The 22,558-nt window shown below is 47.9% G+C and overlaps 1 protein-coding gene across 1 annotated transcript in view; it reads right to left on the bottom strand.

Annotated features, from left to right (window-relative positions):
- TTLL8 (tubulin tyrosine ligase like 8) overlaps positions 1-22,558 on the bottom strand; it is an 89,696-nt gene that overhangs the window by 61,004 nt on the left and 6,134 nt on the right. Inside the window, exon 2 of the mRNA XM_045290671.1 lies at positions 13,928-14,019. Coding sequence (XP_045146606.1) covers positions 13,928-14,019 — 92 coding nt within the window. The remainder of the gene's footprint in view (positions 1-13,927; positions 14,020-22,558) is intronic.

Here is a 22,558-nt window from a genome sequence, read left to right as displayed (position 1 = left end):
GAGGGAGGGGAAAAATGAGGACCTAATGCCGGGGGCTTAAGTGGAGAGGAAATGTTTTGAGAATGATGAGGACAATGAATGGATAAATGCGCTTTACACAACTGATGTGTGTATGGATTGTGATAAGAGTTGTATGAGCCCCTAATAAAATGATTTTAAAAAAAGAGGTAACAGATGCTCAAGAACCAATGGCACTGAAGAAAGACATCCAAGGTTCACGGAAAGCATTAGCCAAAACTGGTTCCAGGAACTGGTACAAGCTGGTGAAGCACGGGGAGCACCACTGGTCTATGCCAAGGAGTTTGGGAAACAGCTACCCACCCAACCAACTGAAAAAGATTCATCTTTGTGCCCATTCCAAAGAATGGTGGCACAGCAGAATGCAGCCGTCCTCTAACAGTCTCCTCACCACCGCACACGAGTACAATGTTACTGAAGGTAATTCAAAGCGGGCCGCAGCAGCACAGGGACAGAGCTGCCAGAAATTCAGGCTATGAGCTGGAACCAATTCAGTGACACTTGGCAACAACAAGTGAAATGAATGAATCTTGTGAAAGTTACAGCAACACAACCTAGATAAAATGGACAAGTCTGAGCAGCATCACCAACGCTTGCTCAAGAGTAAATAGCTAACCGGATACATGTTCAACTGAAAACCTTCCAGTAAAGAAAACCCCAAGCCAGATGGCTTCCCTAATGGTTTCTACCAAATGTGTAAAGAATAATGCCAACCTATACAAACTCTTCCAGGAAACAGTTGGATAAGGAACATGTCCCAACTGATTTCATGAGGCCAGCACTACTCATAACGGCAAGACCTGATAAGGAAATTACAAGAGGAAGATACAGCTGTGTCAGTCCGGGTAGACTAGAGAAACAATTCATAGAAAGGGAGAGTGGGTGGGTGTTCGACCTCTCCCTCACGGTACTGTTTCCTCTTTGGCTAGCCAGAGGTCAGATAGGTCCGTGCAGCTTACTGGGTTGTTTTCTGGGAAGAAGATGGGAAGTTAAGGTTTTGATTATTTTGTTTGGTTGCTGCCTTTGACTATTCCTGTTCGAAATGGAGAAAATGAATGTTGTCGATGTCTATTTTGAGCTCAGGGGTAGAAATCGCCCCTGAATTTCTCATAAACCTTGCTGCTTGGGGAAAATCGTTGCCAGAAGGTCAAAATGGCTAACAGAAAGCCTGGCTCTGGGGTGATTCTGCCAGATACCTAATCCCATGTTTTGTATCAATAGAATAGCTTTGATAAGGATTAAGATAAGCTATGTAAGGATTGAATTTGACAGTTTTAAGAACTGAAATTAGTATCTGATTCTACTTTATTTCTACTGAATTCTTCTGCTTATTATTGTTGATAGAAATGATTATTGGGAAGTATGAAAATAGAGAGCTTGTACGCCCACTTGCCTTGAGCAATTAAAATTTGATCTTTATATGGGTTTAGGATTCACCTGCAAAGGCGGCTCTGTAAAAATAAGCCCCACCCATTGCTTTGAAGTACTCAGGATGTTTGTACTCTAAAAGCCTTTCCTAAGGGGCTGCTGTTGACAGATTGAAGACCCCCAAAAAAGGAACTTTTGGACTTTTGGAAGTTGGAACTAATGGTTTTTGTCAGAAGCTGGAAAAAAAATCTGAAACCATGAAGAAAACTCCTCTCTAGGACTGAACATTAAAGGGAGCCTTGGCAGCCTGAAAGGCTTGCTAGGTGACCACCAGGATCCACTGGTCCAGTGGAAGTGTGAGAAATGCACCAATAACGAGATGGTTTGAGTTTGGCCACTGACACCTGTGGACCTGGTTCACAGGGACTAGAGGAGGAGACAAGAGCGCATTGAATGGTCTGTAGTTCATGACCAAGCCCAAGGGGGCTTGGTTGTTGAGAATTTGTGATGGGGCCATGGTCTAAGGGCAAGATGACCAATGGGCACCCTGATGAGGCCGCTCACATTGAGTTGAACAGAACCCAATCAGATGAAGAGAAGATTTTGAGCCTGTGAACTGGCGCACATTGTTGCTGACTTCATGGACAGCCTGTCCTGATTTGACTTTGCTTATGGTTGCAGACTTCACAAAGTTCCAACTGGAATGAAGATTCTACACGTCGAAAAATGATTGTCGCCTCAGAGCTCTGGGTTGATGTAAGTGGGCAGTATAGAAACTGGATACCCAAAATTGGGGAGATAAGAGGCATGGAGTGGTTGGCTTACAAACTGTAGTATTAAGTTAAAATGGTGAAAGGGGGGTGGGGGGCCAGCCCCACTCACTAGTACTACTCAAGGGTTCAGTAATGCACAATTGTACGGTTGAGATATATAAGTATTATATTAAAGTCATCGAGAGCATGAGAGATATTACAATGATGCAGTCAGACACACTACATGGTAGCATTGCTCACCTCAGCCCAGCTTGGTGGTCCACGTGGAGAGAGGGGGAAGGGAAGGAGGGCAAGGGAACAAGGGAGAGAGGACAGGAGAGGGGGAAGAGAGGGGAGCCAGAGAGAAGGGTCAGAGAGCTCTATATTGCTGACTCACGCCTCTATACCTTTTGGGGGCATGCCAGCCCACTAATTACAGGTAGAGACATACCTCACAAGGAGGGGCTGCACTATAGGTTACACAGTAATGAGGGGGTGGTCTAGGGGGTGGTCTCTGGGTCTCCATAGGAACCATTATCAGTAGGGTGCAAACTCCTCCTACAGGAGCCTGTCCATTGTCCCCAGAGGCAGGGAGCAGGCCCACCCCTGTGGTGGGATGAGACAGCAGTCTGGCAACTGATTGCCCTCAGGGGGGGGAATGCCTGCGCATCTGACCTCCCCCCCACAACAAACTTTCATAGGTGGGGGAATATATTCATAGGATTATAGGATTAAGATGTAGGCGTTATTAACTGGAATTGTTAGGCATAGGATATTTTTGTTTTGTTCACTTATAGAATGTGATGTTTAAATGAGGGTGGCACATATTGAATTATATGCATTTTAGTTTTATCCTATTAGGTACAGATATGATTTTATTATTGCTTGTTTGAAAATTATATATGGCTAAAGAGTTATGTGAAAGTGTCAAATTGACAAGGGGTGGTCTGTGGTGGTTACATAATTTGTTGTCAATTGGAGACTTACAAGTGAAGGGGTGGAGTTTACCTGTCAATCGGGTTGCAGCTTGATGACCTCATTTGGAGGTGCTAAGGAGATAAATAGTTCGTTGGAGGCGGGACACACACTAAGTCCCTGCTAGACATTCTTGTTGACAAGCCACATGGAGCTATGCTGATGGCAGCCTCAGGGCTGGACAAGCCACATGGAGACCCCTGCCAGCACTGAGATACTTACACCACCACTGGATCCACAAGACTTTCCACACACTGGCCTGTGGTCATCCTACATTCGGTGTCATTGCATGACTGTGTGAGTCTAAAGGGGAATTTATGGACTAGTACCGACATATGGGGTACAACCAGACTTACGGACTTGAGCTGGACTGGGCTAGGATGTTTTCTCAATATGCAATTGCTCTTATATACAAAGGTCTTTCTTATACACACGTGAGTGCCTATGAATTTGTTTCTCTAGTCAACCCAGACTAACACATAGTCCAACATCCTTCTGAGCACAGAGATAAAGAGCCTTGTCTTAGGCTGGTCCTCCAGAGAAGACAAACCAGCGGCGACGCTCATATATGTGAACAGAGAGAGACGTGTACATGAGGAAAGTGGTTCACACCGTTGTTGCTGTTCTAGGCTACAGCTCACAGCTGTCCCATCTGCAACCAAAGGCAGCACTGCCCAGTCCCGAACCAACTTCACAACTGCTGTTCCGTTGGAGCCCATTGTAGCAGCCACGGCGTCAATCCATCTTGTCAAGGGTCTCCCTCTTCTTCGCTGCCCCTACTTTACCAAACTGCTGTCCTTCTCCAGGGACTGGTCTCTCCTGACAACACATCCAAGGAATGTGAGACAAGTCCCGCCACCCCACTTCTAAGGAGCGTTCTGTTTGTACTTCTTCCCAGGCAGAATATGTGTTCTTTTGGCAGTCCATGGTGCTCTCAACAGTCTTCAAGAGCACCGTAATTCAAATGCATCAGTCCTTCCTCAGTCTCCCTGTTCATGAGAAGTTGGAAAGGTCTAGCCAAGTCCAGGCAAGGGGGTCAGTTGGCAGGCTGCAGGCTTTTCATGGCGCATGTAGCTTCGGAGGCTGATGAACACAGGATCGGGGTCAGGAGGACAACGGGCTCTGGTTGCAGAGGTGAATGACCCCGAAGCCAGCAGGTCAGGGGTCAGGCCACGATGACTCCCGGGATCAGCAGGGAATGTGGCAGGCCATTGGCTCAAGTCCAAAGAATCAGAGACCCACGGGCCAGATGCAGGATCCAGACCCCCCAAGAAGAAAACAAGCAAGCTCTTCCAGAGCCTCCATTGCTGACAAACCACTGAGAACCCAGCATAGCCAAATGGACGCAAACCTAACTATCATTGTATCTGACCAAATTAAACAGTGGTTCATGGTAAACTTTTCAAAAGTTTATGTCTAGGAAGGAATTTTCTTAGAAAAACATACAATCATACCAAAAAAAAACAATCATCAGAGTTAATAGTGAGAGACTGATTGCTTTTCACGGAAGATCAGGACAAAGGCAGGGGTCTTCATTCTCGTCACCACAGGTAAGTGCTTTTTTTAAGCCATGGATAAGGAGAAAGTGTTTCAACACATATATTCAAATAAACTATCATTTTTACAACTCATCATTACGAAGCCAAGCAACCCATTTCCTTTTTTTTTTTTTTTGCAACCCATTTCTTAAAATGGGAAAATTAGATATTTTATCGAAAGAAGACACAAGCACGGCTAATGAATTGAGTGCCCGCCACTCTGCACACAACAGTCGCAGTACCTGGCCCTGCGCCACCCTCGCAACGGCTGTGTTTGAGGCCTTGTTGCAGCCACGGCGTCAATCCATCTTGCTGAGGGCCTTCCTCTTTGGGGCTGAGCCTCCACGTTAAGTCCCTTGGAACCAATCTGCTCAAGTGTGAGTTGTCTTACTGGTCGTGGATTAATCCCCGCAGGTGGGAGGGGCGTAGCTATTGACTGGGGTGGCTCCTCCTCTTCTGGATCATCAGCCCATATGATCCCATCCCATGTTTCAGGGTCCCGATTCTTTCAGATTCATGTCCTTATTTTAATATCAGACACTGTCTAGACCTGCAATTCAGCTGACGCTGTAATTCAGCGACTCGTGTGATGAGACTCTGGATGTGGTTTTCAGCAATGTCAGCTCTGTTACTAGAGGAGAGAAGGCTCTCCTTTGTAGCACACGCAGAAGCTCTTAGGTCTGTTATTTGGCACTTGAGACGCGCTTCTGAGCTTATCCCATTCCTTGATCACAGTTTCTATTGTAAGGGGAACCAGCCTACCAGCTTCCTTACACTTCTCATCCTGACAGAACAGCTGAAAAATATCAAACACACGATCACCCAGAGCCTCTCGTCTTACCGGCACTTCATCTATTGGTGGTGACCGTGTGGATATTAGCTTTGTGACTTCACACCGTGGATTAACACCACCCACTCTAGTAAGAGTGTCAGACTCATCCATGCCTTTAGGGGTAGAGGCAGCATTCTCAGTGCTGATAGTCTAGAGAACCAATTCCAGAAGCCCATATTTATGATCCTGTTTCTCCAGAACCACTCCCAGTACCAACTGTGTTAGGCAGGGTTCTCTAGAGAACACTTATGATTATAGATATATATATGGATATGGACAGGCTTATACGGCACAACGGAATAGAACAGGTAATTAGTCCACACAGCAGTACTGCCTTTGGGAAGTATGCCCAGTGGTTACCAGGATTTGAGAATGGGGAACAGTCAATACGATGCACTGGAGGGAGCAGATGCCTGGTGGTGAAGGAATGGTCCACAGCATGACTGGAGTGGCCGTTGCCTGATGATACATATTTGTGGAGACTCGCTACATGGTGCCCATTCAAATTGCAGCTTTCATTATGTGTGAACTCTAATCCATTATATCTGGTCAGCATACTCATCGAGTGCTGTTGGGCGTACAGTCCATTCTGACCCGAGGGGCCACACGGATGTGGGGCACAACTGCTCCCACAGCTGCAAGTCTGTGGCTCTCAGAAGCGGATCACCAGGCCCGTTTTCCAAGGTACCTCTGGCTGGGTTTCCTCTAGTAGCTGAGGGCTTTGCCGTTTGTGAAAATGCATCCCCATTAAGCCATGCATTTCACCACATTAACATAAAGCAGGAGAAAAGGCCGGTGCTGATCTCAACAGATGCTGGAATACACCAGGAGGAATCCAGCATCCACAATACAAAACTTAGCATAAGCCAGCAGTTGCTAGCGTTTCCTCAATCTAACGGCAGAGACTCAAATAGCGCAGAATGTAAAGGCATCATCCTATTGGAGGAGGGAACCGTGGGCTCAACACTACATGGGGGCACCTCTGTCTCTGCTTCTGCGCAGCCTGGCGAGAAAGGCAGGCATGGGGTTGGGGTTGGGAAGGGAGAAACAAACTATCCTTGCTTGCAAGTGGCACCGAGAATCCAGAAAACTCTATAGATCAGCTAGTAAGTACACTCTGGATGCAATGTCAAAATATAGAAATCATCTGTATCTACAGTTCAGCAGCAACAACATAAAATCCTGAAAGAAATTATTTATAACAGCATCCCAACATACCAGATGACTTGTGAATTATGTGCCAGTAAAACTGCGGGGTGAAAAAAATGTGGGGTACAGATCTAAATGTAAAGACCAAAAGGGGGAAAGCAGTTTCTGTAACATGAGAGCATCCACTTGACCTGGGCACGAGGAGAAATTCAGTCACGGTGTCAGTCCTGGTGGACGAGAGAAACAAATCCATAGACACTCCTATGTCTGTAGGAAAGAGCTTTATAGACAAGAGCAGTTGAATAATGAGAAAACATCCCAGCCCAGTCCAGATCAAGGCCCTGAGTCCGATATTAGCCCATATGTCCAATACCAATCTATAAAGTCCTCTTCAGACTCACAAAACACATGCAATGATGCCAAGTGCAGGAAGATCACAGGCCAGTGGGTGGGAAGTCTTGTGGATCCAGTGGCAGTGGAAGCATCTCGGTGCTGGCAGGGGTCTCCATGTGGCTTCTTCAGCTCCCAGGGCTCTAGCGTAGCTCCATGTGTCTTGTCAGCTAGGTTGTCTTGCAGGGACTAACCAGAGAGAGCGAGTGTCTCCCGCCTCCAAGGAGGAATACAGGAGTTCCCAGAATCCTCAGGAGAAGGCCATGCCCACACAGAGGCCTCATTGGCTATGACCCGATTGGCAGGCTAGACTCCACCCCTACACTCTTAATCCTCCAATTGACATCAGATTATGTAACAACCACAATCACCAACATTTAAAAGCACTTCTATTCATGAAAAGATACTTTCACCCCACACCAGGGGGAAACACGAGGGAGAGCAGGAACTGCAGCAAGCGGAGAAAAGCAGTCCCGTCCCGCGGAATCCTGCGGAATCCCGAAAACAGCTTCAGCTCAGAGGGCAGGCTGGCACCTCGTCAGACTCCATCGGAAGCTTACATAAGGGTCAGCATGGCGCCTCATCAGACTCCATCGGAAGCTTACATAAGGGTCAGCAGACAGACCTGAAACTATTCATAGGCTTTCTTCTTATTCTTCTTCTTTTCCATGTCTGTCTATATAAAATGGGCAAGAGAAACAATCCCAAGGAGAAAAAAAAGGGACTGACAGTTCCAGAGGGATAGGGGAGAAGGGGCAGGTGGGGGCAAGGGAAGGGAGAGCCAACAAACCCAGGGACAAGGGAGCAGCAAGCAGTCTAAAACTGATGGCGAGAAGGGTGTAGGATGCCTGGTGGGAGTTGATCAAGTGCAATGTAGCCACGAGGCATTACTGAGAGCCGAAGAAAGGTCAAACATACTAGTGGGATAGAAGAAAAAGAAAAGGAAATAGAGGAAAGAACTAGAAGGCAAAAGAATGTATAGGGGTATACATATAGGCATGTATATATGTAAGTATATTAATATATAACGATAGGGACACAGGTCTAAATGCATATATTCGTATGTTAAGTATCAAGGTAGCAGGTGAAAATTGGGTCTCTACTCAAGTCCTCCCTCAATGCAAGAACACTTTGTTCTAATAACCTGGGATTCTGTGACACTGACCTTCCCGACACTATTGCTGAAGTCAAAAGGGGTGCATAAGCAAATGTGAAGAAAGCTGATGGTGCCTGGCTATTACAAGATATAGTGTCTTGGGTCTTAAAGGCCTGAAGTTAAACAAGCAGCCATCTAGCAGGGAAGCAACAAAGCCCAGATGAGAGATCACACACACCAACCTGTGTGATCACAAGGCATCGACGGATCAGGTATCAGGCATCAGAAGACCCAAAACAAATAATCGTATTGATACGAACGAAGGGGGTTGGAGTGGAGACCCAAAGTCCATCTGTAGACAACTGAACATCCCCTCACAGAAGGGTCACAAGGAAGAGACAGCCAGGGCACAGTGTAGCACCAACAAAACACCACCAGCACCCCGCCCCACTATCATGACCTCAGGTCTACCTTATAAATCTGGCTAGACCAGAGCATATGCACTGGTACTGATCAGAGCTCTCGGCACATGGAATCCAGAACAGATAAGCCCCTCAGGAACAATCATGGGAGTAGCGATACCATGAAGGTAGGGGAAAGAGGGGAGAAGGGGGAGAAAGGAGAAACCAGTTGAAGTGATCAATGTCCAACACTGTCCACCCCAAGAGAGAGCAACAACGGAGACATGGGTGAAAGGAGACAGTGCACAGTGAGGGAGGGAACAAAGAGGAGCTGATACCAAGGGCTCGAGTAGAATGAAAATGTTTTGAAAATGACAATGGCAACATATATATACACACACACGTGCTTGATACAATTGATGTGTGGATTGTTATAAGAACTGTAAGAGCCCCCAGCAAAATGATTTATTAAAAAGAAAGAAAGAAAATATACTTTTAAAGAGTGGCAAGTAAGCTCCAGAGTGGGAGAAAAGGAGAACTTATAAAGGCTGCAGTGAGTCTTCCTTGGGCTTTCTTACTCAGGGCCCAGTGGGGGGTGGAGCACACCTTAGCCTTCGAGGAACATCCCTGCTTTCCAACGCTTGACAGAGGTCTTGTGCAGCAGATTGGCCCGTACAAGACACCGCCTGGTATCCTGACTGCTGCTGCCGCCACGAGTATTGACTGTGGGTCCAAGAAATATGAAATGCCTTTTTTCTTAGGGTCAAACAGTGTATTTTACTATACATCTTATATGTGTACATTTCACGTATGTTTTTAAAGCTTCAATTGACAGCTGGAATATAAAATAAAAATATGTGAGGAGGAGTGGTTCTCCGGCATAAAATTTAGGGGGAAACGGGAGCAATTTTTTCCCTAGCCTTTAGTGAATATTAAGAATCATGACAGGGGAATGTCTCCTGACCCCACCCCCTTTTCCGATCCACTTGTTGTTACAGTGACCCTCTCTGTGGTAGCATTGATTCCAATTCAGAGTGGTCCTACGAGAGTAGAACTGGCCCCTGAGGTTTTCTGCGCTGTCCTCTCGATGGGTTTGAACCTCCGACCTCTCCGCTGGCAGAACTTCTGTGCCACTAGAGCAGTGTCTCTGAACAACTTCGGTAAGGGTCGTATTCCTCACTGGAAACAAAGAGATTTAAAACAGGCTCACTCACATTTTCTTGGTGTCTTTAAGACGTGCATGATTATTTTCTCCTCATGGAGGAAAGGTCCTCATCAAAGGAGATAATACTGCCCCTAAGCTGTCCCGAGCATCTGTCTAAGAACCACTGCTGCTTCTTTGATGCCTCCGGATCTCGCAGGATGAGGCAATGGTAAGAGGTCTCCTCTCTGCGTCTCTGGGTCGAGTTTCCTTGCATCTGGAGCATCCTGGTGGAGTCCCCCTCGTGGACTCTGACCAGCCTGCGTGCACCTGTTGACTTGGTTTGATCCTCTTACTGACAGATTAACAAAATGCCGCCCTTCCTTTCTGAAACCCCGTCTCCCTGCTCCTTAAGTGTAGCAGCCAGACCGCGGTGTGGGAACGCTGGAGCAAGAGACAGAGCTGGGACCTGGGCCTTCTGCTTCCCCCACAAATGTTGATGGCGCAGAACGGGTCCTCGCAGAAAAGTCTCCAAAGCAGAGTCACCGCACTGCTGCAGCCACCGAAGCCAGCATCGCCAGACGAGACCCTCGACAACTTCCTATCTCCTCTGCTGTTGGCAGGATGGTCCTACTGGTCTACTTGTGAGGAAGTTGGGTTTTCTTTCCTTTGACTTTAAAATGATGCTGAAGACTGCAATTCTTGTTCTTCGTCAGCAAGTGCTTCAACTCTCCCTGTCTTTCAGCAAGAGGAGTTGTCGTCTACATATCGCAGGTGGTTAATAAGCTTCCATAAGGAAACTCTCTGATAAAACCAGAGTGACAACCCATTAGATAGCCAGCAGAGTGGCTAGAATTTAATAATCCAACAATACCAGGCGTTGCTAAGGGTGTAAAGCAGCTTGAAGTCTCCCACGCTGGAGAAGGAGTGGTGAGTTGGGCGGTCACACTGGGACACTCAGACCTCCAACAGGAAAAAAACACCTCCAGTCACAGGTGCATCCCCTCACCAATCAGAGAAACGCAGGTGAACTGTAACTCAGTTACAACGAGGGGCCCTCAAACATCTGCAAAATGATTCAACCGCCAACCAGCCGTGACCATGGGAGGTGACAGTAACCCTCTCCTGCTGCTGGCAACAGTGCAGTCAGACATCCGCCCCCAAAACTGTGCTGCCATGCAACCCTAAAGGGGAGCACTCACGTACCCTACAGTCCAGCCACTCCACTCCTAGCTGGTACACACTCAACTGCAGCCACCCCACCCCCAGCTTAGACAAGCTCGACTCCAACCTTTCCACTCCTAGTCTGTACAAATTCAGCTCCAATTATCCACTCCTGGTCTGGACGAAGTCAGCCCCAACCATCCCCACTCCGAGCTCATACAAATCCAACAGCAGTGTGTACAAACTGCTACGAGGCTCTCTGGATGTCACGGCAGTAGTATTCATAATACACCCAGTCCCACCCGTGGTGGAACATTCAAATGCATGTGGTATCTGCAGAGTGAAATGCTACACGGCCATGAAAATGACAAGCAGGCCCACAAGCATAGCTTTAGGAGGACAGATTTAAGCATGCACAGTGAATGAGTCCATGTATGTGAGGATAATTTTTAAAACATTGCTACTAGGATTCTAGTGAATCCATCTACAGCAGCGGTTCTCCACCTTCCGAACGCCGTGACCCTTCCTAACGCAGTTCCTCCTGTTGTGGTGACCCCTCCCCAACCATAAAGTTCTTTTCATTGCTACTTCATAAGTAAATTTGCTATTGTTGTGAATCAGGCAACTCCTGTGAATGGGTCATTCGACCCCCAAAGGGGTCGCGACCCACAGGCTGAGAACCACTGCTCTGCAGGCTTATTGAGCAGAGCAGTTCTCTCGGGAATACAGTTGTCTTGGCCTCATTAGGCCACCGGCCTGGAGGATCTGCTGGGCCCGTGAAACCCAAGGCACAGAGGTCAGCTCGGAGGTCACAGCAGTTTGAGGGCAGAGGCCAAGGGGATCACCGGGACCGATCTTCTCAGAGTGCGTATTGGGAAGCGTGTTTCGAAAATTAAAGAGTGCACTGGTGGGGGAAGCCAGGAGAGCCGTGTCAGGAACTTTTCCACCACGACAAAGCGCCTGCTTGTTCTGCGAGGGGGGCGGGGGCTGCTCGGAAACCGGAGCCCATCCTCCCACAGCCCCCATCTTGCCCTCGAGACCCCCTGTCCCCCCATCAAGGAACAGCGAGAGGAGGAGCATGCGAGCCCCTCACAGGGTGTCTAGCTGCCATGTTGGCGTGGCGTGAATTGAAAAGCACAGGCCAGACCGGAGCACGTGCACGCGTACAGATAAGAGCGCACAGCCCAGGGAATCCAGGGCAGGTGTTTAAACCCCTCAGGGCCAAGAATGAGAGTAGCGATACCAGCAGGGTAAGGGGAAGGTGGGGAGAAAGAGGGAGCCAATGACAGTGACCTCCCTATAACCCCCTCCCAGGGGGACGGACAACAGAAAAGTAGGTGAAGGGAGACAGCGGTTGGTGTAAGACTTGAAAAAACTATATAAATTATGAAGGGTTAATGAGAGGGGGAGTGTGGGGGAGGGGTAAATGAGCTGATGCCAAGGGCTCAAGTAGAAGGAAAATGTTTTGAGAATGATGATGGCAACACATGTACAAATGTGCCTGACACAATGGATGCATGGATGGATTGTGATAAGACCTGTCAGAGGCCCGGTAAAATGATTGTTTTTTTATTGAATTGCACAGAATTCTCTGGAAAGGGTTGGAGAGACGGAAGCGCCACCTACATGGGTGTGGGCCTCCAGAGTGACAGGTCAGGCAGCACCATCTTCACCTGTGGCTGGGTTTGTGTCATGCAGGTCCCTGTGACTCGGTGGCGGCGGCATGCTCTTAAACTCACCCTCCCACCAGGGAAAGGCCCTGCTGGAGCAGAGCAAGGGCTCCAGACGAGCCGGGAGGGCTGAGCCATGGGGCGGGAGCAGCAGTTTACACAGGGTGTGGGCTCCATCGATGGTAGCACTGGCCTGTGCTCCGAGGGTAGGGAACGTGTTGGGTGCTGTCCTTCAGAAGGCCTGTACGAGGCTGGACGCCAGCCACACACTGGCGTGAGTTGGAAGGCAGACCTTCCTGCATGTCTGGGTGTTCTGTACCGCCCAGGCTTGACATGCTGTAAGGCTGTGAACCCCTCCTGCCCCCAGACTCCTTCGCCTCTCACACTCTAAGGGTGGTCGACTGGGGGCACGGGCTCTCCTCAAAGAACAATGGACCTTGTTAGGAGCTGGCGGGGTCCTTTCGACTCAGAGCAGCCTACAGGATAGGGTGCGGCAGCCATCGAGGGTTTCCGAGGCTGAATCAGCCTCATCTCTCCCCTGCAGGGGGACTGGCGGACCCACACTGCCAACCTTGCCATTAGTGGCCTGTGCCAGTGGGGCGCCTTCTCCAGGATCGCATAAGTGAAACATGGGTTTACAAAGCACGGTGCACGATGAAACACACACTATTCCTCTGGTTCCTTGAGGCTTCCTCACCCCCCACTATCGTGCCACCAGTCCTGCCTTTCACGCGGGTTAGGCCGGAGCGTGTGCACAGGTACAGATGAGAGCTCAGGACACATGGAATCTAGCCAGATAAGCCCCTTGGGGACAGAAATGGGAGTAGTGATACCATGGGGGGGCGGGGGGCAGGTGGGAAGAGGCAGGGGAAGATATGAAATTGAAGAAACTGCAGGGGAAGATATGAAATTGAAAATAACTTATAATTTGTCAAGGGGTCACAGGGGTGGCAATGGGGGAAGAACAGTAAAAAGGAGGAACTGATACCAAGGGCTCCAACAGACTGTCAATATTTAGAAAACAACGATGGCAGCATACGTATAAATAGACTTGATACAGTTGATGTATGGATTGTTGTAAGAGCCCCCAATAAAATGATATTTTTAAAAAACAAAGGCTAGTGCTGAGTTTGGCACTAAGAGGGGGGTGGGCAGGGTGGACACCACCATTGCCTTGGGGGCTGAGGAGGGGCCTTTCTTGTGACTCGATGCTTCCTGAGTTTTGAAAGTATGATCTGTTTCAAGAGGGGAAATAGATACGGGAATAACAACAGTAATGCCCACGCGGGTTTGGAGTGGCCACCAGCGGAGGGCGAGGCCCCGGGTGCCCTGTGCTGAGTTCTTCACGGGCAGCACAGTGTACCCCCAGGTAAAAGCCACACACACACACACACACACACACACACACACACACACACACACAGAGCAGTTACCTTGATGGCTTTTTCAGTCAATTGCTTTGCTATCCTGTATCTGTCTAATTTGGGAGGAAGAACCAAGTCTTGGGCGTTTCCTCGTTTTAATTCTGCAAAAGAGAAAGCAGCATGCGGGTGACGGCTGTGCCAGTGTGGACGTGCGCCAACTGAGGGGCATGCAGGAAGCGGGTCCTGGCTCACAAACACCCTTGCCCTCCCACCTCTGCGACCAGCCCACAGCCAGCCCTCACCTATCACCAGCTCTGCCTCCTGTTTCAGAGACAAGGACTCCAGGGGGCTCCCCAGCCCACCCAGGCCCACAGCCCTGCGTCCTGTCCCCCCAGCTAACCACGCCCTCCTCTCTCAGCCCACTGCCATCAAGCTGAAAGGTGGAAGCATGCCTGGTACGTACACGGGAAAGGGTTCAACATGGTTAGGCCATCTGGAAACTGCAAAAGGAAGCCCCTATGAGATGGGGCCCAAGGTGGCTGTTGTTGGGTAGGTGGGTGATCGCAAGAGTCTGCGACGATGGGGAGGAAGTGGGCCAGCGTGCAATGCGAGTGGGGGGGTGGGAAATCGTTTGGTGGCGTATCAAAAAGCAGTGACCTGGGATTCCCACAGAGCCCCACACTTCTGCACAGGGACACTCAAGGGTTAGTCGCAAAGTGTAGCTACTGGTTCTAGGGCACGCAGACGGCGGTTTATTCCAAACAAACACAGCTCAGCCTGTCTCTGGGATCAGTGGGTGGCTGCAGACAGGTTCTCTCAGTAAGGCACTTGTCCCGGCCCCAAACAAGACAGGAAGGCCCTGTCCAAGCAGCGGCTTCCAGTGGGTGTGCAGGGCCAGCGCCGTTCGGCAGAGAGGTCAGCTCAGAGGGTGCTGCCACTGCCTGGGGGGCTGCAAAGGGGCCATCCTGATAATTTACTTGAAAATCAGGATGTCCACAGGGGCTGATCAGGCAGACGTTGTGAGGAAACTGAAAGTTGCAGTGGAGAGAAAGAGCCAGGCGAGCTGTCCCGAGGAATGCTCTCTACCCCACGAGGCACTGCTCACTCCTGAAGGCAGTGAGAGCTGTCTAGGGAACGCTTCCATTGGGAAATGATGCCCCATCTACCCCTTCAGATGTCCCTTCTGTTCCTCAAACTCAACGAACACAGGGACGTAAACGTTTGTTGTTGTGAATCTGAAAGTGTTTGGTGTTTGACGTTGTGAACCCGCAGAATGCAGAATTCTTTGGAAGGGTTAGCGATGGAAACCCCACCTTCTGCCGTGTCCAGACCCACATGGAGGCTACGTCGCCCAGCAAGGGCTTCTCATGTTGTTGGATCTTACAGGACCCCTCTTTGACTGACCCTAGGTACCCAGCAGACTGGAAGGCGGGGCTTGGGCACCAGTGTCGACTGTGGCCCACTCACAACAGACCAAGGCCCGAGTGTCCTGCACTAAGTGACCTTCAGTAGATGAACGGACAAATAAAATAGCCGTACAACGGAGTGCTCTTCCGCCCTGCAAGGGAACAGAGTTTACATATCTGCTGCAGTGTTTGGGGAGCCTCAAAAAAAAGTACCCTAAATGAAATAAACCAGACACCGAAGGACAAAAATGAACTCAACCACCAACCCACTGCCATCAACGCCATCCTGACTCATAGCGACCCCCCAGGAGAGTGGAGCTGCTCCCTCTGGCTTCCAAGACGAAATGTTTAAGAAGACAGCCTCCTCTTTCTCCCACGGACCGGCTGGTGAGTTTGAACTGTGGACATTGCGATTAGCAGCCCAACTGGTAACCCACTCTGCACCAGAGCTCCTTTTTAAGTCTACAATTCCGTGGCATTAAGTACATTCACAGTGCCGTACAACTGCGAGAGGGCAGCAAGAAAGGCCAACTCTCCGTGGGGCTTTGATCCAATTTTCTATTTGGTCTACCTAACAAGGGTGACTAGCACCCTAAAAGTTCAGCATGTTACATTCAGGAAACAAACGAGCTCAAGTACTCTTTGTTTTAACGTGAGAAGCCTCTTCTTGTTGACATTGAGACGGGTTAGCAGGACTGGCTAAATCCCGCTCTGAAGAATCAAGGCCGATTCACTGCTGCCCATGCAGTCAAGTAACGAAGAACTCAGCCAAGGGCGTGACCCTGGCACGTGTGGCATGCGTTGTGGCGTGCAGCGTGCCCGGTTGGAATGGCGTCTGGACAGTGGCTGGAAGGAAACCAGCCCCGTCTATACGATGTCTGTATTTGTGGTGTGCATTGTGACAGGCACTGCCCTGTTAGAACGGCTTCAAGACAGTTGAGGTGATTCGATAGCCCACGCATGTGCAGAGGCCACCACCCCACCAATCACAGGACCAGCAGGGCCAATAAATACTCCACCCAACTGGACAGGCCTGACATCCCAGAATAGGTTTTTTGCACCAGTACCAGAAGCCTTTGCAACGGCATCTGTCTGACAGGATTGTTGTGTGTGCATCTAAGTACCATGTTGTTGTTGTCGTCGTCGGCACCGCTGTCAGGGGCTGTCACCTTCCCCTCAGCGAGACCCGTGCACAGCACCATGAAACCACCCAGGCCCGAGACAGCCTCACAAGTGTTCCGGTGTTCGATCCCATTGCTGTTGCCACTGTGTCCGTCCATCTGGTTGAGGAACTTCCTCTTTTTCGCTGTCCTTCTATTTGACCAAGCATAAAGTCCTTCTCCAAGGACTGGTCTCTCCTGACCACCCATCCAAAGTCCGTGAGACAGTCTCGCCATCGTTATTCTAAGGGGCACGCTGACCGTACTTCTTGCAAGATGGGTCTGTTTGTTCTTCTGGCATGCCATGGTGCTTTCAATCTGCTCCCCCAGCACATGGCTCAAATGCAGCGATTCTTCTCCGGTCTTCCTTATTCAGTGTCCAACCTTCACATGCATGCATATAAAGGGATTGAAAATACCATGACTTGAGTCAGGGGCACCCTAGTCCTCAAAGTGATAAATAGCCAAATTCATAACCATAAAGCGGAAGTTTCCAAGACACAGAGTAAGAGCAGAAGAAATGGGGAGTAATTGCTTAATGGACCAGAGTTTCTGCTTGGGATCTGAAAGACACACAAATAACTAGGTGGGGAATAAGGAGAGGAGTCTCCCCAAGATGCAGGCTAGACTCCTCCTTTTTCTGTTTGCTGTTGACCCTCAAGTCATGCAGCCAGAGCACCCCAGGAAGACCGCAGGGACCTCCCTCCCCGCCCCCTCCCAGCATGCTCCAGGAAGAGCATTCCTTCAGGCTGGCCCTTGAAAAGGCCTTAGAAAAAGATCAAATGGCTCAAACTTTCTGATCACACTCTGAAGGGTTTTGCCTCCAGCTGCTAAAGCTTGCTTTTGTAGATGTCAGTTCCCCGGGATGTTCAGTATCTAAGCTCTGTGAAAATGTCCTTTCGCTGCAGTACCCTGGTCACCTCTTGCAAGGTACTGCCCAATCCTGGATTACTTTCTTCCATCAGTAAATCTTTACTTTTGAACAGAAGCTCCAGCTTTCTCTCTGACAGGATGGCAAAAAAGCTTCTGATGGTTGTACAGCCTGGTAAATGTACTAATGCCAGGGATGGCACACTTCAGAGGGGACATCACTACAGACCATACAGCTATTAATAAAATAAGATGCTATACACACAAGTTGTGCCAATAATTTGACAGTGTAGATGAAATCAACACTTTTCTTGAAAAACATGGCTTGACCAACTGACATAAAAGAAAGTATCCACAAGCCAATACTATTAAAGAAAGTAATTCTGTAATTAAAATATTTCCCAAAACAAAAACTCCAGGTCTTTCAGGGGTCTTCAGTGAAGCATTCCAATCATTTAGGGGTGCGGTGGGGGATCCCAATATTATAGAACCCTGCCCCAGCTCTCTCTATGAGGACATAAATAGAATCTCAGAATCTGACAAGGTCAAGTAGGTAGTATTACAGGTCAATCGCTTTCATAAACATAGACACAAAATCTGAAACCCAGTATTTGTCAGTCAAAATTAGTGTTACCAAAAAAATTCTATACCCTATGGCCACAGTGCTTTTCCAAACCTGATAAGCTAGTTGAGTACTTGAAAGAAGAAACACCTTGAAATAGCATAACTCACCATTAGTATACTAGAGGAGGAAAGACCTCAATAGATAGAAAGCATAAAGTAAATGTAACAACGTCATTTTAAAAACTCTCTGTAAATCAAGAACAAAAGAGACCTTCCTTTGAGCTTATAGCAACAGCATATATGCTGGTGAAGTACGGAGCACATTCTCCAGGTTAGAGAATGAAACAAACAGGCCTGATGCAGTCGATGCATGGATTGTAACAAGAGTGCTAAGCGTCCCCAATAAATGATCTTTTAATAAAAAAATAATCAATTAAAAAATTTTTAAGTTTTTTTAATTGTATAAATAAATAAAACAATGATGTCATCTTTCACCACTTCTTTTCAATGGTGCCATCAAATAGGCATCCTGGGCTGCTGAGCACAAGCTGGGTGGTTCAAATGCAGCACCTGCTCCGTGGGAGGAAGATGAGGCTGTCTGCTCCCATACAGATGTACAGCCTTAGAAACCCTGTACGGGGCGGCTATGAGTCAGAATTGACTGAATGGCAATTGGTTCGGTTTGGTTTGGTTTGGTTTGGCATCAACATTGTAGAATAAAGACTAGCCAATGCAATCATGCAAGAAAAGGAAATAGAGATGTGAACATGGGAAATACTTGCTGACGATGACAAGCTATTAGAATTGGTACATGGACTTTCCAAGGTCACCAAAGACCAAGTGACCTGTATTTCTAGATACCAGGAGCGATCAGAAAGTGAACCTCGGGGGCCTGAGTGACACAGACCAGAGGGGCTCTGCAGAAATCAGGGCAGCAGAGTCACTGAGAGGGAAACGCCACACTGCCAGGTCGAAGGAGGAGCATCATAAAGGTAAGTAGGCACAGATCCACTAGGTTTTGAGGGGCTGGGGGCTTTTGGCTTACCACAGTGAAGGCCGGCTAGGGTTTGACCTTAGCCCCACCACTGTCTCCGGCAGAGCCAAGATCATTTAGAGCCAGAGCAGGGGCTTCATCTCAACATAGCCACAGCGGGATCAGCCACAGTCAGGGATCAGGGATCAGCTATATTGTTATTTTTGTTTCCCTCACTTCTCTCTACACACACACAGTCCCCCCTCCCCTCAGTCTCAGTGGGCTTAGTCTTTTTTTGTCCTTTTCTCTTCCCTTTATTCTCACACACCACTGCCGAACTCCAGACCACTCCCCTTAGCCTAGGGCATTTACATATGCCCTCCACCCAGCTGGGAGCACTCCACCCTCTGCAGTGTAACCTGAGGCTGGGGAAAGCCTACCCACCCTCCACCAGAGGATATCCCGCCCAACATCCTCGAGGGGAAATTCCGCCCGCCTGCCCTCTGCAGTGCTTAACAGTTGGCTGGGGAAATTCCGCCTACCTTCTTCAGGGGAAATCCTGCCTGTGTGGCTGGGGAAGCTCCTACGTGTCCTCTGTGGTCACACATGACTGAGGGAACTTCCTTCCGCCTGCCGTAGTACCTCACACATCCTAAGGCAGCTTGGTCAACACTCTCCAATGTTCCATGCTACTGCATAAACCTCTGCCCAACCTCCGCAGTGATCTACCTGAGCAGAGAAATTCCATCCACCATCTGAGGTGCTCTACACCTAAGCAGGCAACCCACCAGCCTTCACTGGTACTCCGGTGCCTGCAGGTACCCCTGCACACCTTCTGCAGTGCCCCAAGCTGCCATGGGTAACACCATCATGGCTTCTTGTGAGATCACCCAGTGCAGCACCATCCTCGTGGGTCCACAACAACCCAACCAGCGTTCCCTGAGAGGACCATCCAACTTGCCCTCCAAATAGCAGAATACTGGTTGACTAGGGAAAGAGTGAAGCCACAGGAGAATAAAGTGGTGGGCCAATTCCATAGTGAAATTAGCTGCAGGCAGTCTGAAGAAGCATTTCCACGAGTCTCCCAGAGAGAGCCAGTGCTCCTCGACTCCCTGGAAAATGGCACCTGGCTCCTCTAAAACAATGCAATGCAAACAGCAATCAGCCCCAACGACCTCAATGAAAAACAGGAGAAACAAAAGGCAATGGCAGATGATGTCCTGAAGGTAACAATGTGCATAGAAGAAGCAGATATTGATCTGCCACAGAAAGAAATTTCAGAATGCTGCTTGGAGTCATACAGGATATGAGGGAAACATAGGATGGCGTGATAAAGGAGCTAAAAAAGGATGGAGTGATAAAGGAGCTAAAATACATACTCTAAAGGGAAATGCAAGGGCTTAGAGATGAGATAACAAAAACCAGTAGCAGACTCACAGACTTCTCCAATCGACTGGAGGAAGCAGAGAACTGCACCAGTGACTTGGAGGACAGCCAAGCAGACTTTAACAAACATGAACAAAAATCTAATAAGATCATCAGAGAAGCTGAAGAAAACCTGAGCTATGTCTGATGCTATAAATAGGAACAACTTCAGAATAATTGGATTACCGGAGGAAGACACAAAAAGGAAGTTATCTGCAACAATAGTGAGAGAATTCTTGGAGGAAAACTTTCCCAGCTTAATGAATGAAAACCAGGCAACCATTCAGGAGGCTGAAAGAACACCAGCTAGACTGAATCCCAAGAAGAAGTCACCAAGGCACATAATAGTTAAACTCTCCAACTTTGAGGAAAAGGAGAAAATCATGAGAGCAGCTAGGGAAAAACAAGCAGTCACATACAAAGGTTCCCAAATAAGAATATGCTCAGACCTATCAGCAGAAACTATGAAGAAGAGGAGAGAGTGGAGTAGCATATTCCAAAAATTGAAGGAAAACAACGCAAACCCAAGAATACTCTACCCAGCCAAATTATCGATCAAGATAGATGGAGAGGTAAGAGTCTTCCCAGACAAGGAAAAACTCAAAGAATACGTTAGAAAAAACCCACCCTTACAAAAGATCCTTGCCGACCCAGTATGGGCAGAAGAACAGCACTCACCAAGCATAAATAAGAGACCACCACATAGAACAACCTCACCCAGAGGGCAGCAAAGAGAAAACAGCCCCCAAGATAGTATTGGCTTAAGGATGGAAAGAAGCCAAGAATGATACACACACACACACACACACACACACACACACAACACCCTGATAGGAAAACACCCAACACAAAATGTATAAGATTGTATCACGGAGTCCACAGATGGAGATAATAACCCTGAATATCAATGGACTGAACTCAGGCATTAAAAGACTGAGACTAGCAGACTGGCTTAGAAAACACAACCCACCAATCTGTTGCCTACAGGAGACACATCTCAAGACTACAGACAAAAATAGGCTGAGAATCAAAGACTGGAGAAAGTCATATCAAGCAAACAGGGATAAAAAAAAGCAGGGGTTGCAATCCTAATCTCAGATAAAACTGCACTTTGCAAACCATAAAAAGAGATAAAGAGGGACACTATATAATGCTCAAGGGAACAGTAGACAAAGAACCACTCAGCATTATAAACATACATTCCTTGAACGAGAGGCCCACTGAATACGTCAACCAAACACTCCAAAAGATGAAAAAAGAAATCACAGCCTCAACAATTATAGTAGGTGACTTCATATACCACTCTGAGAAAGAGAGATCACGGGGAAAGAAACTCAACAAGGAGGCTATAGATCTAAACACTACAATTAGACCGTTTGTCCTGAAAGATATTTACAGTCTTTCATCCAAATACCAAAAAAAATCGCATTCTTCTCAAGCCCACGTGGCACATATTTGAAGATAGACTACATGCTCGGGCATACGGCACACTTGCATAAATTTAAGCACATTGATATATATCATACAGACTTTTCTTTCTGACCACTGTGCCATAGGCTGGAAATCAACAAAAGGAACATGAGGAGCAAACAAGTAGAGGATGAATAACTCTGTTGCAAAAAGAGTGCATACTGGGCTAGATCAGAGATGAGATTAGGAAATTTCTAGAAACCAACGAGAATGAGAACACAACGTACCAAAACCTATGGGACACAGCAAAGACAGTTATCAAAGGAAGTTTCATAGCAATACATGCACACATGAATAGGGAAGAGAAACTCATGATTGATATGCTGGCACAAAATTTACAACAATCAGAGTAGAGTCAGCAGGACAGTCCTACTATTAGCAAAAGAAAAGAGATAATAAACATCAGGGCTGAGAGTCAGGAGAGGGAACATAAGAAAACTATAGAAAAAAATAATGCTGCTAAAAGTTGGTTCTTTGAAAGGATAAACAGAATCAACAGACCGCTGGCAAACCTAACCAAAGAAAGAAGGGAACAAATTTCAATAGCAAGGACGAGGGATGAAAAGGGACAACAGACCCTAATGAAATCAAAAGGATAATTACACAGTACTGCTAAGGATTGTACTCCAATGGATTCAACAACATGGAAGACATGTACAAATTCCTGGAAAAACAATCCCTCCCTAGACTGTCCCCAAAGGATGTCAAGAATATCAACAGACCCATAGCAATAGAAGAAATAGACAAGGTTACCGAGGGATTGCCAAGAAAAAAATCCCCTGGACCAGATGGCTTCACTGGAGAATTCTACCAAGCATTTAGGGAAGAACTA

The sequence above is a fragment of the Echinops telfairi genome, unplaced genomic scaffold (genome assembly GCF_000313985.2).
Source record: "Echinops telfairi isolate 266 unplaced genomic scaffold, ASM31398v2 ScPeMD7_2;HRSCAF=8, whole genome shotgun sequence".
In the NCBI taxonomy this organism is placed as follows: Eukaryota; Metazoa; Chordata; class Mammalia; order Afrosoricida; family Tenrecidae; genus Echinops; species Echinops telfairi.
The sequence above is the reverse complement of the archived record's forward strand: the minus strand, read 5'-3'. Positions and strand labels throughout refer to the sequence as shown.